General features: G+C 55.7%; 1 protein-coding gene across 10 annotated transcripts in view; it reads right to left on the reverse strand.

Annotated features, from left to right (window-relative positions):
• The window catches only part of CACNA1E (calcium voltage-gated channel subunit alpha1 E), a 129,658-nt gene that overhangs the window by 27,877 nt on the left and 86,689 nt on the right, over positions 1-15,092 (reverse strand). For 8 of the 10 annotated variants that reach the window (XM_032117415.1, XM_032117413.1, XM_032117414.1 and 5 more), the window contains 17 exons: positions 14,387-14,440; positions 13,916-14,041; positions 13,445-13,654; positions 12,011-12,123; positions 11,655-11,767; positions 11,390-11,521; positions 10,982-11,054; positions 10,471-10,588; positions 10,100-10,167; positions 8,808-8,905; positions 5,667-5,723; positions 4,154-4,753; positions 3,770-4,044; positions 3,012-3,171; positions 2,355-2,484; positions 1,785-1,844; positions 1,386-1,492 (listed from right to left, as the gene is read on the reverse strand). In XM_032117415.1, coding sequence (XP_031973306.1) covers positions 1,386-1,492; positions 1,785-1,844; positions 2,355-2,484; positions 3,012-3,171; positions 3,770-4,044; positions 4,154-4,753; positions 5,667-5,723; positions 8,808-8,905; positions 10,100-10,167; positions 10,471-10,588; positions 10,982-11,054; positions 11,390-11,521; positions 11,655-11,767; positions 12,011-12,123; positions 13,445-13,654; positions 13,916-14,041; positions 14,387-14,440 — 2,494 coding nt within the window. The remainder of the gene's footprint in view (positions 1-1,385; positions 1,493-1,784; positions 1,845-2,354; positions 2,485-3,011; positions 3,172-3,769; positions 4,045-4,153; positions 4,754-5,666; positions 5,724-8,807; positions 8,906-10,099; positions 10,168-10,470; positions 10,589-10,981; positions 11,055-11,389; positions 11,522-11,654; positions 11,768-12,010; positions 12,124-13,444; positions 13,655-13,915; positions 14,042-14,386; positions 14,441-15,092) is intronic. The other 2 variants (XM_032117421.1, XM_032117420.1) reach the window with 1 other exon arrangement.

Below are 15,092 nucleotides of genomic sequence, written 5' to 3' on the forward strand. Positions count from 1 at the left end.
CCCTGGAGATGCTCGATCCACCCTCATGGTGGCCTGTGTGGCCTTCCAGAGGCTCAGAGCATTGTCCCCAGCCAGCAAACCTGCCCCATGCCCCTTCCCCATGCCAGGGTCTGCGGTCAGCCCCCTGCCCTGCCCAGGGGCTGCTTCATCCCTGTGCTGAGTGAACTGAATTCTCCCATGCTCTTCCTGAGGAGCGAGCAGGGGCTGAAAGCACCGGGTGAGGAATGGGGTAGGAGGGTGAGGAAGGAACAAGCAACGAGCCAGGGGGCGTACAAGTGGGTGAGAACCAGGAGAAGGAGCTGCTGCCCAGTCCAGGGTGAGATGGGAGGGATGGATTACAGGCTGTAATCCATTGAGCGACCTCGGGGCTCGGACCCAGCCACCCCGAGAGCCCCGCATGGTACCTGAGCTGTGGACAAGGCCAAGGCTCCTGTCTGCGTGGCTGCCAGGCCCTCCCCTTTCACCAGCCACTGCTGCCAGTGTCAGAGGCACAAAGAGAGAACAACAGCATGACAAAGAAGCCTGAGCCTCTCCTCTCTCCTCATCTCCTTCCTTGGGCACCAATGAGGTACAGGGACCTGGGGACCAGGGGATGCCCCTTTCCTGCAAGCATCACCTTGGCACCACACATCCCTCCCTGTGCTCACTGCACCACCTGCCCCAGCCAGCAGCACAGGGGACAACAGAGCAGCAGGAAACTCATTCCTGGGTGCTCCTGCCCTCCGTGGCATGGGCACCATGGACATCCCAGTACCCACAGGTGCCACAAGCTCTGTACCAGAGCCCAATCTCAAAGCAATGCTCGGTGGGGACACTACAGGGCAAGCACACAGCCCTCTCCATGATGCCACAGAAGACGCTGGCACAAACCCCACTGGCCTCACCGCCATTCCTGCAGGGCTCCAGAGCAATGTCCCCCTCAGACCAGAGGAAAAGTTACCAGCCAGGGGTACCATTTCCAGCACAAACATGTTCAGAGAGCAGCTCCACCTGGCAGGCTGCTGCTTTTGCTGTCTCTGTGCACCCCAAGATTCATAGCAGGTGTATAACTCCAGCTCTGACACCCTTAGGCCATTTTCCCTCTCTCTAACAGCCCCTTCTGCTGTTTCAAATCCACTTTCACCACCAACTTCCTCCTAGCATCTCCAGCTTGCCTTGCCTTGCTCCCTGCCTGCTTGCTCACCAGCTTCTGACAAACAAGGAGAAATAATCTGTAGAGCAGCCACACACCACTGCCAGGAGCCATCCCAGAAGCAGAGCAGAAGGGTGCAGAGAAATAAAATACAAAATGAAATCAGAGTCTAGTAGCCATGACACATGGCTGCATCCTTCTCCCACCCCAGCCAAGGGAAGGCAGGGAGCTGACAAGGACAATGGCCACTTACGCCAAGGCAAAAGCCACCAGTGCTCCCACCACCACGATGAAATCCAGGATGTTCCAGAGGTCCCGGAAGTAGGAGCCATCCTGCAGGATCAAGCCCTGATCAATCATCTGGAGGGGAGTGACAGAGAGAAAAACAGGCAGGGAATGAGTAGCTCAGACATCAAGTGGAAGGGACAAGCTGGGGGACAGGGACACTGCAGACTCTTCCCGGTGTCCTGGGTGTAGGACTTCATATTTTGTGGAAGCCTTGAGGCTGATAAAGGAGGCGCTGAGCACTCCAGACCACCACTGCTGAGAACCAGACTTTAAGGTCTCCACCACCTAAATTTAGGACCAGAACTGCAAAACCGAGCTATTTCCCACTGGCTGCAGGGATGCTGCAGCCTGTCAGGGCTCTTACCTTGATCACCATCTCAAAGGTGAAGACGCCAGTGAAGACGTAATCAAAATACCTCAGGACCTGCAAAGAAAGGGCACAGGTGCTCTGCAGCTGCTGCTGAGCAAACCCTGCCCACCCAGACACCCAGATGCTGCAGCTTGCCTGGCTCAGGGGCAGACACGGGGTTGGTTTGCTTGTCCCAAACTCAGCCTGGTCCCTAAGAGTTCATGACAGCCCTAAACCCAGCCTGTGCAGGCAGGAGGGAATCATTCCCCATGCAAATGGCTTGGAAATGATGATGCTAGCCAGGAGCATGTGCCCCATACCAATGTCCATACCAGCATAAAGTTCAAGCCGCTTTACAGCTGACCAGGCATCCTGGTCCCTCCCCAGGCTCTAAACCTCACATGTGGGAAGCTGAGAGTGATTCCCATCGTTTATAAAGGAAAGTGATGGGGAAAAAGTCAGATTCCATGGTGTGGTGCAAGTGCCGCCGCTGGCTGCCCTGACCAGCACCCCAGCACGGGGAGCTAAAATCCTACAGGAGCTCTGCCTGCACTGGTGGGGGGAGCAGGAGGGGGTTGCAATCACTTTGTTGCGGTCGGAGTTGGTGAGGACGGGATCCTCGGCGGCGAGGGCGATGCTGCTGGCGGCGATCACCAGGAGGATGCACATCTCGAAGTAGCGCAGGTTCACGATGTAGTGGCAGGCCCTCCTCACCCTGCAGGGACAAAGCCCACATCCCACCTGTGAGCCCTTGGCAGGCCCCAGCCACAGCCCACATGCAAAGCCCACCCCATATTGCTGCCTTCCAGGGTGGGAAGATGGGCAGCAAAGTCTGAGGAGCAAAAGAAGGGAGCCCAAGGGGTATTTGGACTTGTTGATCCCTCTTCTCAGCCATCTCAGCCCCACAGCCAGGCAGGGAGAGAGTCCTTGAGAAACTGGGGTGCTTACTCTTCCAGGCTGCTGGAGCTGGGGAAGAGCTACAGTGGTGCAGAAAACTGCAGGTAAATATAACAATCAATGAATAAAAATCCCAGCTTAGCAATCAGCAGCTGGGAGAGAGAGCCATGAGCATGGCTGCCACAGAGAGAGAGCAATGTGGGGCTTGGGGAACACTGTGGCTGCTTATCAAGACTGTTTGGGAGGTATTCAGCTCCCTTCCCACAGGAATTCCCTGTCTTTGGTGACATCTGGGGTCCTTCCCCTTGCAGCCCTCCCCAGCCCCAGTCTGAAAAAACATCTCACGGGTTGGTGGTGCTGAAGATGAACATGGAGCTGTGCGGCACCATCGCTTTGCCCGTTTTGCTCTTTTCCTTCTTCTGCTTCTTCTTCTCCATTTCTTCCTCATCCTCTTTGGTCTCAGCCTCCTTTAAGGGGCTGGCTTCACCATCTGTCTTGTTGCTAACTGCAGGAAAGCGAGAGCCTTTGCCTGGCCTTGCACCCAGACAACACCCTGGGGTGTCCCTGCCACCCGGGCAACCCTCTCCTTCCTGCTCTGAATCCCTGTGCTGTTACAGGGAGAGGGACTAGGCAGGAAGAAAACACACGAGCTGCTGGGATGGAGCAGGTGAAAAGGGTTTAACAAGGCCAGTTTTCACCTTGCTGGTTAACTACTAACACTGTTTAAAGCAGCTCACCTTGACAGCGAGGATGCTGCTAAGGGGTTTGAGTGACAGCAAGCTGCCGGAGGCTACAGATGTGCCAGGAAGAACAGGGAATACAAGAGTTTTGCCCAGGCAGAGAGGAAGGGGAAATGAGGCATCAGATGAAGGGGTGGATGGAAAGAGGTGAGAAAGGGACATGGGCCCCAGGGGATGCTGGCACATCAGCATTTGGGCTCCCCTGCAAAACTGGGTTGCTGGAGGGAGGTGCTGCAAGGAGCAGCAAGGAGATCCCCCCCAGCTGATGGATGTGGATAGGAAAAGCCGTGCAAGCAGCTTTCCATCCCTGCAGAGTCCCCAAGGGCTGGGAGAGGGGCTCAGGAAAGAGAGACAGGTCCTCACTCTGTACCACAGCGGAGTCGTGGACATCGATCATGATGGCCGTGCTCTCAGTGGCCTTCTCGGTGTTGGGGGTGATGGAGGAGAGGTCGGGCTCGCTGAGGCTCACGGTGCGGCTGGGCTCCAGCAGCGCCTGCTCACTGGTGTCTGGGCTGCTGCAGTCCTGCTCCATCAGGTTGCCCGTCTTCCCCTGGGAGAGCTCAGTTCCGGCGTGTGGGGGGCTCCCCTTCTTGGCGCTCCCAATCAGATCGGCATCGCCAGCAGGGACCCCGTTTGTCCTGCAGGAGAGACGGGGGAGAAAAAGAGGTGTGAGAAGATACGGGGATATGAGGAGAAGAGAATATGAGGAGCTGTGGGAAGGGCAAGATGCTCTCTGCAGGTACCAACCTGATGGACTCCCCGCTCGCCTCTGGCTCCCCCGGAATCAGCGCCTCTGCTGCAGCCACGTCCCCACGCCGGTCCCCGTCCTGTGCCCCCTCCACGGTGCTGGCCTCCTCCAGCCCCATCTCCTGGCTGGCCGAGCGGCTCCCCAAGATGCCAGCCGTGTCCTTGCCCTCCATGCGGGCTCTGCGGTGCCGGCTGCGCCGCTGGCTCTGCCTCATCCTGGCCCTGTCCTCGATGCTGCCTCCTGCCCCATCCTGTTCTCCTGGCTCACAGTTCCCATGGCAAGATTTCTGCTGCCACATGTCCTTGTCCCGCTTGGCCCGGGGCGATGTCCTGTCCTCACCACCGCTGGGGTTGGCCCCTGGGACTGGCTGCTCAGGTCCCTCGGCCAGCGGCCGCTCACCCTTCCCCTGCTCCTCGGTGCATTTCTCCAGGGTGACGCCATCCCCAGGTTTCTTCCTGCGGAAGATGCTGGCGTGGGGATTGATGAGGGGCGGCTCATCCTTGTTGATGCCCTCCTGGCTGGACATCTGCATGTGCCGGCGCAGCTGGCTTGTGCGCTGCTCCCACACTGACATGTGGTGCCGCCGGCGCCGCTCCCGCCTGCAACGGGGGACAGCGAGGGGTCACCATCCTGGCTGTCCACACCATCCCCCGGTGGAGCACCCACCCTGGATTTAATTTGGGAATCCCAGGGAGAAGGAAGTGCCACCACCAGGGTTACAGGCTGTGCTGAGACTCCATCAGTCTCTCTCTGGTGCTGGCAGGGGCTGGAAACAGGGCTGAGGCTGTGCTTGTGCCCTTTCAGAAGTCATCAGGCTGATGGATGACCAGCCCCAGTAGCCTCACTGCTGCCCTGAAGCTTTCAGGCAGCATGTCCAGCTTCTGGGAGAAGAAGACAAGCCAAGCATCCTGGCTTGCCCTATCCCAGACAGGCAGGGACCACCTTCCTTTTGTGTGATTGCCTGGGGACACCTTAAATATGGGCCAAGCCCTCTTGCTGCATCCAGAGACCTCTCCTTGCCTCTCTCCCAGCACATCCCGGGTAGAAAGCCTGCCCTGAGGCTTTAGGAGCAGCAGTTTTGACTGTCTGGGGGGAAGGAGCTGCACTGGGCTTCTCTATGTGGAGAGCTGGGCTATGCCACGAAACCTTTGCAGTGTCGTAAAACAACACCCAGGAGAAGACAGACGTGCCCTTCCCGACACCCCCGCGGCACAGGGAAACACCCAGGAGCACACACGGGCACGGGCACTGCTCACACCCCACCGCACACCCATGGGGAGCGACAGGCGCCGGCAGCACGGCACCACGCGCGGGGGATCGGCACACACCGAGCCGCGCACACACGGACGGGGAGCACGGGGGCACACGGATACAGCACACACACACACACACACAGTTCCCACTCCCATCCCTGCCGGGGAGGCCGGAGGGGAGCGGGGTGTGCCCCGGCCCCGCGGACGCACAGACAGCACAGGAGCCACAGACGGACACGCGCCCCCGCCGCCCACATACAGGTGGCTGCTGCGTGGCTCCCACATCGACATGTGGTGTCTCCTCCGCCTGTCTCTTCTGGGAAGGAAAAACAAACGGGTTCAATCCCCTCCTTCCACTCCTGTGGGCAGCGCAGAGAGCTGTTCCCCCTCCCTGGGCAGCCGGTCAGGGCAGCAGCCTCATCCTGGCCCTGCACATTCCCAGTGAGCCCCCCCCCGGCACACTGGTCACAGGCTGCCCACACTCACGCTGACACTCCGTTCCCTGGGAGCCTTCCCCACACTGTGCACCAGGAGAGCAGTGCAGGCTCCAGTCCTTCAGAAGCTCCGAGACATCCTTGGATATTTAACAGCTGTCTCAAACTGCTCCAAATTCACTTCTCCCAAGAAAAACGCAGCAATTGGAAAGAGGAAGCCATGCATCAGGCCAGCCTCGAGCTGCTCAGAGCCATCACCGTGGATTGATGCTGCCCTGGGAGCACAGAGGGGAACGTGAAGTTCCCCAGCAAACATGAGGCACAAGCCCAGGTTGCGATGCCACAGAGCTCCTGTCACCTGAGCAGCCCCCACACAGGGCAAGTTAACAGGGCTGGCACACTCCTTCACACATATTAGCAGTGGGGGAGATTCCAGGCTTTATCCTCTGTATCCGCATAGAAAAGATTCAGATACACACAGCTGCAAGAAAGCTGCCCTGAGACTATGCAATCACAGAAACAAAGAACATTCTGAGTTTGAAGGGACCCACAAGGATCATTGAATCCAGCTCCTGGCCCTGCACAGGACTACCCCAAGAATCCCACCATGTGCCTGAGAGCATTGTCCAAATGCTTCTCGAGCTCTCACAGGCTTGGCGTTGTGACCACTTCCTAACAGTTTGAAGACATTCCCCCTTGTCCTATCGCTTGTCAGAAAACCACCTTTTTAGAAGTCTCTCTTCAGCTCTCTCGTAGCCCTTGAGGTACTGGAAGGTGCTCTAAGGTCTCCAGGCTGAACAACCTCAATCCTCCCAGCCTGAGCTCACAGGAGAGGTGCTCCAGTCACGCCGGTGATTATGGTCTCCATGGAGCCCCATGCATGGGGTGGGCCCAGTGCCATGCTCGAGGCAGGGATGGAGCTGCAGGCACCCACAACATTCCCACAACAAGTGGCGGAGCCTCCAGATGCATCCACGCAGCGCATTCAGCACCGACGCGCGACAGCGCCCGCACGCGCCCATCCGGCCGCCCCCACGCCGAGCAGCCCCGACCATCTGCGCCCAGCTCCGAACACAGTGCTCCGACGGGCACCGTGGCCACCCCTGCCAGCCTGGCCACGTGGGAGCACCCATCCATCCCCACGCCGCCGGGCCTCTCCGCAGGCAGGAACGCCTGCACGAAGATGCCTGCACCAGGTACCCGCACGGAAATGGAGCCATCTGCGTCCGTGCACACCCAAAGGCAGAGCCCGGCTCTGAGCTCCCAGCAGCCCTTCTGTGCCAGCTCTGCTCTGCCTTGTCCACCACTGTGTTGTCCCCACTGTCCCTCCCCAGCTGCTGGCACAAGCACAGCACCACCAAAAGCACACCTGAGGCTGACAAAACCATCAAGCCTAACCCATGGCATCGCACTGCCTGGCCCTGACCCCAATCCATCCTGGTGAGTGGGAGGAGCTGGAAAAAAGCCCTGTGAATATCAATACCTCCCCTTTCAATGCCACCAGAACAACAAGGAGAGGTTAAAAAGATCTGTTTTCCCACCCAGCTCTGTCTGACAATGACTGCAAAGCTCTATCAGGGATGTGCAGTGTGGGCAAATCCTTTACTGCCCTAATATATTCCATCTCCCCCCTTCCTCTCTCCTATCTGCCCATTCCTCAGCCTCTTCTGCAGCCTAAAGCTCTCTATTCCCTCGCTTTATCCAACACATTCCCACTGGTATCCAGAAACAGAGCCAACATACAGACTCCACCACCTCTCCCCTAAACTCCCCTAATACTTGGCCACACACGGATTTATTATGAACATCCCATCACCCCCAAACCAGGGCGAAATCTGCGGCTGCTGGGGCATCAGGCAGGGCTTACAAGCACCCCCCCCATTCCTGCTGCCCCTAAAACCATGCAGGATGCGGGACCACAGCATCCCACCACTGCCAAACCAGGGAGGGGGCTGTTCCCAACGCTGCCTCTGACCCCCCCAGATAAGCACTCGCCTGAAGACAGCAGTTTCTCTCAGCAAATCTGCAAGAGATTCTGCCGTATATGAGCTTGGCTGGGTTTCAAAGCATAACAAAACCTAAAATTCCCTGGGAAGGGATTCTATTAAAAAAAAAAAAAAAAAAAAAAGAAGAGGGAAAAAAAAATCCCTTCAGCTGTACTGAAATGTACTGTTTTGGGAAACAAATCAAAACGCCTCGTTCCAATGTTGACTTTGAAAGTTTTATGTGATTTAGACCATATGACACCTCAAAATAAAGAGAAAAAAGGCATATAGGAAGGGAAAAACAGAATTTTCTCCTGCTGAAATGCAGAGATGAGGCTTCTTAACACCACGCTGGAGCTTTATGTGGTTTGGGGCTTTTTTTTCTCGCCCAAATCAAATTTTTGTACAAGCAAACATGGTTTCACAAAACTGCTCCATCTTTCCTAACTGCTTTCACTCCCAAGGAAGGAGCCTGAGGGGGATTTGTGACACCGCTGCTCCCTTCTCACCCAGCCCTGGCTGCTCTCCTGCAGCTCTGCCATGAAGAAACACTCCCCAGGAACAAATATCACCCCTCCTCAAGAATAACTTGAAATACCTTCCTCCCCCCAGCCTCCTACCATCAGCCCTGAGTGCTTGAGCTCTATATTTGGGGCAGAAAGCCTCTTTTATCATATTTTTGCCATGCCCAAGCACTGAGACTGCAGCTTGGTCTAAAGGTTGGGAATTTCAGGACTTCCCTGGTGACCTGTTCCCCAAGCTGTCACCTCCCTAAAAGCACTGCTGCTCGTGGGAAGCACACTCCTAGACCTCCATGCACCTTCAGGAAGATGCCCAGAGAGGGAGTCATCCCATGTGGGGACCCCTTTTTCTTGTGGCAGCCCTCCCAGCCAGCCATGCCAGGCTCTGCTGCAGCTCTGTGCCCTTCTAAGCCTGGCTGGGCTCGGGGGGTCACTGGGGTGGTGTTGGGGAGTCACTCACTCGATAGCAGGCATGTTTGGGGCAGACATGGGGCTGACTTCTTTGGCTTTCTGAAGGGCGTGCTTCTGGTTAAAGGCCTCCTCTTCCTCCTGCTCATCCTGCGGAGAAAAGATGGGCATTGCTCAGTGGGATGCCGGGGTTCCAAGGGAAAGCGCAGCCGTCGGGAGCAGTGAGGGATGTACAGGGCCACCCTTGATGCCGAGGCTTGAGGGATAGAGGAGGACCCATACTTCCAGAGACACTTTGTTTCCCTTGTGCCATGGGGATGCAAGTTCCCCACTACACCAGATCTTCCCAAAGGCGTCAGTGCTGCTTAAATAAGTGAACCCAGCCCACTCCAGGTGAGAGCTGGGCTGAGCATGGTGGAACAACCCCAGACAGTGCAGACCAGCTCAGCCCTCCCTTCCTCACAACCACAGGGGCTAGACAGGCATCCCCCCAACAGAGTGGGAGGTAAGGCATCCATGAATGACCCCGGCGGAGACCGGATTGCTTTAATGAGTACAGTTGTGTCTCCAGAGCAAAGAATGTCATTAGGAGTCATTAGTGAGCATTCAGCCTTTTCAAAAACTCAGCGCTCTCTTAATTGATGCTGCTGGTACCCGTGGGGCTCTCCCATCCCTCGCACCCAGCGGCAGCCGGCAGCCCCTGGAAGGGCCATCTGCACCCACCGAGGGAGGACAGGGACCCCTGCACACACCCCTCAGGCAAACCAGCACCATGCCCCATTTTGGGTCCGATTTACACCAGCGTGGAAGCCTCCCAATGAGCCCCAGTGACACGAGTAATAGCATGGGCTCTACAAAAATCTGGGCGCCACAGGATCACTGCTCTGCTCCAAAGAGTGGCAACAACCCTTGCAGCTCTCTCCTACTCACCATTATCCAGATGGTGCCCCAACAATTTAGCATTCCCCGAATATTTCCCAGCGTGGTCTTAAAAGCAGCTAAGCACCAGCCTAGATTGCATCCTAAATCACATCCTCTGCCCTGTAGGCAGATGGGGAATAAATATTGACACCACTGGGAAATGCTTCCCACTCCACATCTCCAGAGTGCTCGGGCAGATAACAGTCCCCACATGAGATCCCATCCAACAGATGAGGGTTATCTCGATCTGACTGGTGGCAAACAGGACCGGGGAGTTTAAATGGAGAAATAGTTAAAGCCATGCTTGAAGCATGGGCGTTCCTGGAAAGACCAGCAGGTTTAAGTATTTTCCTAAATCAAAGCCTAAATGGCTTTTCCCCCACTCTCTCCATGAGAGAAGGAAAAGGAGCAGCAGGAACATACCTTGGTGAGCTCTTGAGCATTGGCCAGGTTGTCCACAGCAATGGCCAAGAAGACGTTCAGCAGAGTATCTGAGAGCAGCTAAGGATGCACAAGCCGTGTGTTAAGGACATGTGTATCTGCAGCTCCCAGGGGAGGGTGGCCTTGACAGCTCCTCGCCAGCTCAGGCAAAGGCACAAACTCCTCTCCCATCCCACAGAAACAGCCCTCAGCTCCTTCTCTGCCTTTGGGATACCCAGCGCTGCCACACGTGTGTGGTGGGTCTCCCTCAGTTGGGAGGGGAAGAAGGAGCAGCAAATGGGGAGGGGGACGCCCCTAGACAAGGTGAGGAGACGGGGTTGTCACCACTAAAAGCACAGCAGCCCAGTGGATACAGTTTCCAAACAAGGTGAGGACGATGAAGTAGATGGAGGACCACATCCCTGAGCGCACGCCTCCCTGGGAGCGGATGCCGTTGTACATCACCTCGTTCCAGTCCTCGCCTGTCAGGATCTGCAGGAAGACAAGGCAGCAGCTCTGTCACCTGCACCTTCCCATCCCCTGGACATCTGCACCACCAACACACAGGAACCAAGTATGGAGACCCTGTGCAGTGGATAACCCAACTCTGCAGCTGCAGCACCTGAGGGAGATCCCACTCGACACTGATGAGGGTTTAAAGCCTCCTCAGAAGAGTTTTGAAACTCTTCATCTTCTGTAACAGAGGTGGAAGAGTTTCCATCTCTTTCCATCCACTTTGTTGTGCAAGAGAGGGAGGAAGCAAGTTATACCTTACAGCTGACAGAGAGGAAATTGTTTGGTGCAAAGAACCCCTCCCAGCCATGGGGGAGTAAGCAGGGGGTCTCAAGTCCCTTTGTTTGTGTCTCCTGGCAGCCCAGATCCTACCTGAAACACTGTCATGATGGCTGCAGGGAAGGTGTCAAAGTTGGCCGATGGAGTCCCATCCATGAAGTTAAACCTGGAAGGGGAACCGGGTGAACATAAATGGGATGAAATACCAAGGTCACCAAACCCCTGACTGCTGTGCTATCGGTTCTCTTGTGTTTAGGAGGACCTTTCCCCACTCCAAAAAAGGTCTCCCGAGCACTTGGTGCCAGAAACAAGAAGGTCTCCTGGCTAGAAGGACCCACACAGCCCAAAGGCAGCCTTCAAGCCAGGATTTTTGTCTGGGAGAAGTACCACTGGGAGGAGACTGAGGGGGAAGGCTACAGTCTTGCTGGGCCCCTAAAGAGAGTGTCATCACTTGGCTTTAACACCAAGAAATTCCTGTTCCTCAGCCTTGAAATGACCTACCTGCCTCCAAACAGTTGCATTCCCAGCAGGGCAAAGACTACAATGAAGAGGAAAAGGAGGAAGAGCAGACTGATAATAGATTTCATGGAGCTCATCAGCGAGACCACCAAGTTCCTCAGGGATGCCCAGTACCTAGAAAACAGAGATATTGCTTGAGTACTGGCAGTGATGCTGACGCCATCATCAGGAGAGCAGGAGCAACTGGATCTGGGCTGCAGCCACAGCCCGAGACAGAGGATGACAGGCACTGACAGTGGGTACGCACTTGGTTATTTTAAATATGCGCAGGAGACGAAGAGCTCGTAGGACACTGATTCCAAAAGAGGTTCCTGGTCTGAATATAGCCCAAACCACTTCGAAGATGCTTCCCACTGTGACCTGAGAAGCAGACACAGCCACAAGTCAAAGACAGGCTCAGGATGGACTGTTGCAGGAAATCTTAACCTCCCTGAGGATTAGGCACCCACCACCCAGTCCAGGACCTGGTGTCTCAGGCTGTCCCGGCAGAAAGTGCTCCCTGCCCACTGTGAGGGCCATCTTCTTCTCCCCCTCAGTGCCTTGCATTACAGACCCCTGCCAAACACCTCCCTCCACACCCAGAGCATCCCTGGGGCCGCTCACCCCACAGTCGAAGCAGTTGAAGGAAGAATGGAAGTAAAGGCGTGGCCCCATCCCGTACATCTTTAAGGACATCTCCAGAAGGAAGAGCCCAAGAAACAGGAACTCTGCATAGTCTGAAAGACAAAACCCAAGCAGGCTTGGGACACCGAGCTGTGTGGAGCATCCTGCATGCATCCACCACTTGACCATACAGAACACCACAGAGATGGGACAAGTCAAGGACCGTGCTGCATCCCCAAGCTCTCAGGGTTTGGGATGAGGCAATTTCATCTGTGAGGAGCTAAACTGTATGTAACAGAGCATCAAGCCCATGAGTCAATCATTCAGGGTAGATGCACCAGAGTCCCAAGGGATTGAGAGGTCCAGGCACGGCCAGCACGGAGCAGAACAGCTCTTCGGCATTAAACCACAGTGGCTGAGGAGCCTGCAAAGGCATCAACCACATGACACTGTAGAGGAATATTATCAACCTGGATTAAAATCATTGCATGGCTGGAACCCAGCCAGGGAAACAGAGCTGAACAGCCAAGAGCCAGTGAAAAGCTTTTCCAGCTATGTCATGAACATTTAGCAGGCAAGAGCCTGGCTCTTCACCTTTCCCAGAAGACGCTTCTCACCACAACCAGCTGCTGTGCCACACTGCAGCGTGCTGGGAGCCTGGCAGGCCTGAGCCTACTATTGCAGATTTGGGTAGAGCCAGGGCTTGACAGGGACATTTTCAAGGTGAGGAAGAATAACAAGTCTGAGAAAGCAGCACTGCCCCCACTGCGGCAGCTCAGGAGTGACACATGGGGCTGACCACGCTACTCTGCAGTAGCCCACGCTGCAGAGGACATGGCTGCAGTGCTTCTGAGACCTGACCTTGTGCCCTGGCCCATGGTGGGCTCAGGGAGGCTCCAGTAACTGGTTTCAAACCTGGGATTCCCTCACCATGCTCTGCACAAAGATATTAACCAGGGTGTTCGGCCATGACCAGTCCCATCTCTGCAGATTCACACCTTTCCAGCAATGGCTTGTGCGCATTCAAAAGTGGTTCTCCAGCAAGCTTTCCATCACCACTGTTCACAATTTTGGGATAAACTCTGCTGAGACTGGCAGTTTGTTTCTCTCTCATGTCAAACACATCAGACCTGAAGGACATGAAGCCAGCACAACTCCTCCATGTTTGCTCACAAGGCTGAGACAGCCCTCAGTGGCCATGGGGCCAAGGGCAAAGCTGAATTAAATATCTGTGCATGGTCGTTTGTTATCAACAGTGAATGGAGCTGAGGTTATTCCCCATGCAGCTCCACACCAGCATGACTGTGGTAGGTCTCATCCCTATGTGCCTTGAGGCAGGAAGTGAGGGTGTGCTGCAACCTCCAGCCACTGGAGATAAAAAGATTTTCCTGCCCAGGCAGAGCTCTCCCACCTACACCAAGCCCAGGGACTCACAGAGGAAGTGGGTGAGCCAGGCTGGCTGGTTGTGATGGACGATGGCCACACAGGCAGTGTTGAGAGCCACCAGGCTCAGTACGATCCAGTAGAAGACCTGGGATTTCACCATGTGGCGAACGGAGATGCGCAGGAGCCGCTCCTTGTGCCGTAAGTAGGAGGCACCGTCCACCCTGGCGCCTTTGAGGCCAGAGTGACTCGAGGGGTTACCTGAAGGAGAAGAAGGGGAACAAGGAGTTGGATGCTCCAGCCTCTCCTGCAACATGAGACAGGACAGATGGCTCATGGACATTGCTCTTATGGGGCACAACTTGTCCAGAGAGTTTTTATGTGGCACAGGGGGCAGCAGGAGGTTTGCTGTTAACTAGCAGAGATGGCTGGTCTGTGACACTCTCCATGTGGTGGGTGTGACTCTGGGAACCCAATCAGCTGGCAGAGGTTTGGGGGAAGCAAGCTGCAGACTGCACTGACCCAAGGTTGGATTAAGACGTCTTCTCTGCGCCAGCCTCCGCTCGCCCACGGAGGAGATGTCGACGCAGTGCTCGTCACTCGACATGGCATCCGTCCGGTTCCGCTTGATGGTGGCTCGCCTGAGGACTGGGAAAGCAAGAGGAACAGGCGTTGGAGTGTCAGTGGCCCAACTTTGCCAGTAGCCAGCTCGTTGGTCAGGACCTGATGATCAGTACTCATGTCTATTAGCAGGACAGAGAGACCTCGGTGATCCTAGTCCAGAACTATCCCTCTCATGGGATCTGACACCTCCCAGCCTCTATGCTCTCTCAGGGGCTATGGTGCCAATCCACCTCCCCTCACCCCTCTCTTGGGCTGCAGACCCCACTGGGGCCTCCCCAAACCTCCCATCACAGCTGGAGGGTGTGAGCCTCCAGCTCCAGGCAGGCAGAAGGAAGGGCAGGTAGATTTTAAGGGCATTGCTGGTCTTACCGTCTAAGGCTGAGGTCCCCGAGTTTTTGTTCTCTTCAGCCAGCATGACTTCCTCTACGCAAAACACACAGTTCAGCATCAGGAGATGTCACTGCCTTGTACCTAAGAACCTTCCCCAGCCCAGAGGCTGGCTCTAGATTGCAAACTCTTACCAGGTACTGGTTAAGGGCTCAAAAGCAAATTCTGGAGGGTGACAAGTGGCAGCTACCAAACATTGCATCAGAAAGAAAAACTACTTGTAATCAGCCCTTCTCCCCCTGCCATCACTAAGCTCATTAAAGAAGTTGAAAATTGCAGGCAGGTCTGGGGCTCAAACAACGCAGCCCAGGGCTGAAGCTGAGGTCTGGTGCTCAGGACTCATTTCAAGACATCCATCTTTTACAAGTCTGAGCGCTGGATGAAAGTGTAAATCTTCCCTTCCCAGAGCTGACTGCACTGACCTGATTCCTATGAGGAGCAAGCAAGGACATGGGCTGTGGCAGTTTGGGAACCAACACCCACGGGCTGTCATGCCTCGTGTCAGGAGGAACCTCCACCACCCCCAGCCCTGGTCCAGGAGTCTCGACGTAGGAACCAGTAAGTGCATCCCCTCCAGATGGCTCCAGGAGGAGATTTGACTGGAAAACCCCTGTTCACTGCTCTTCTTTCCCACTGCCCACCACTGCAGGGGACTCCAGCAAACACCAGGAGAAAGGAAAGCATGGCA

The sequence above is a fragment of the Corvus moneduloides genome, chromosome 9 (genome assembly GCF_009650955.1).
Source record: "Corvus moneduloides isolate bCorMon1 chromosome 9, bCorMon1.pri, whole genome shotgun sequence".
NCBI lineage: Eukaryota > Metazoa > Chordata > Aves > Passeriformes > Corvidae > Corvus > Corvus moneduloides.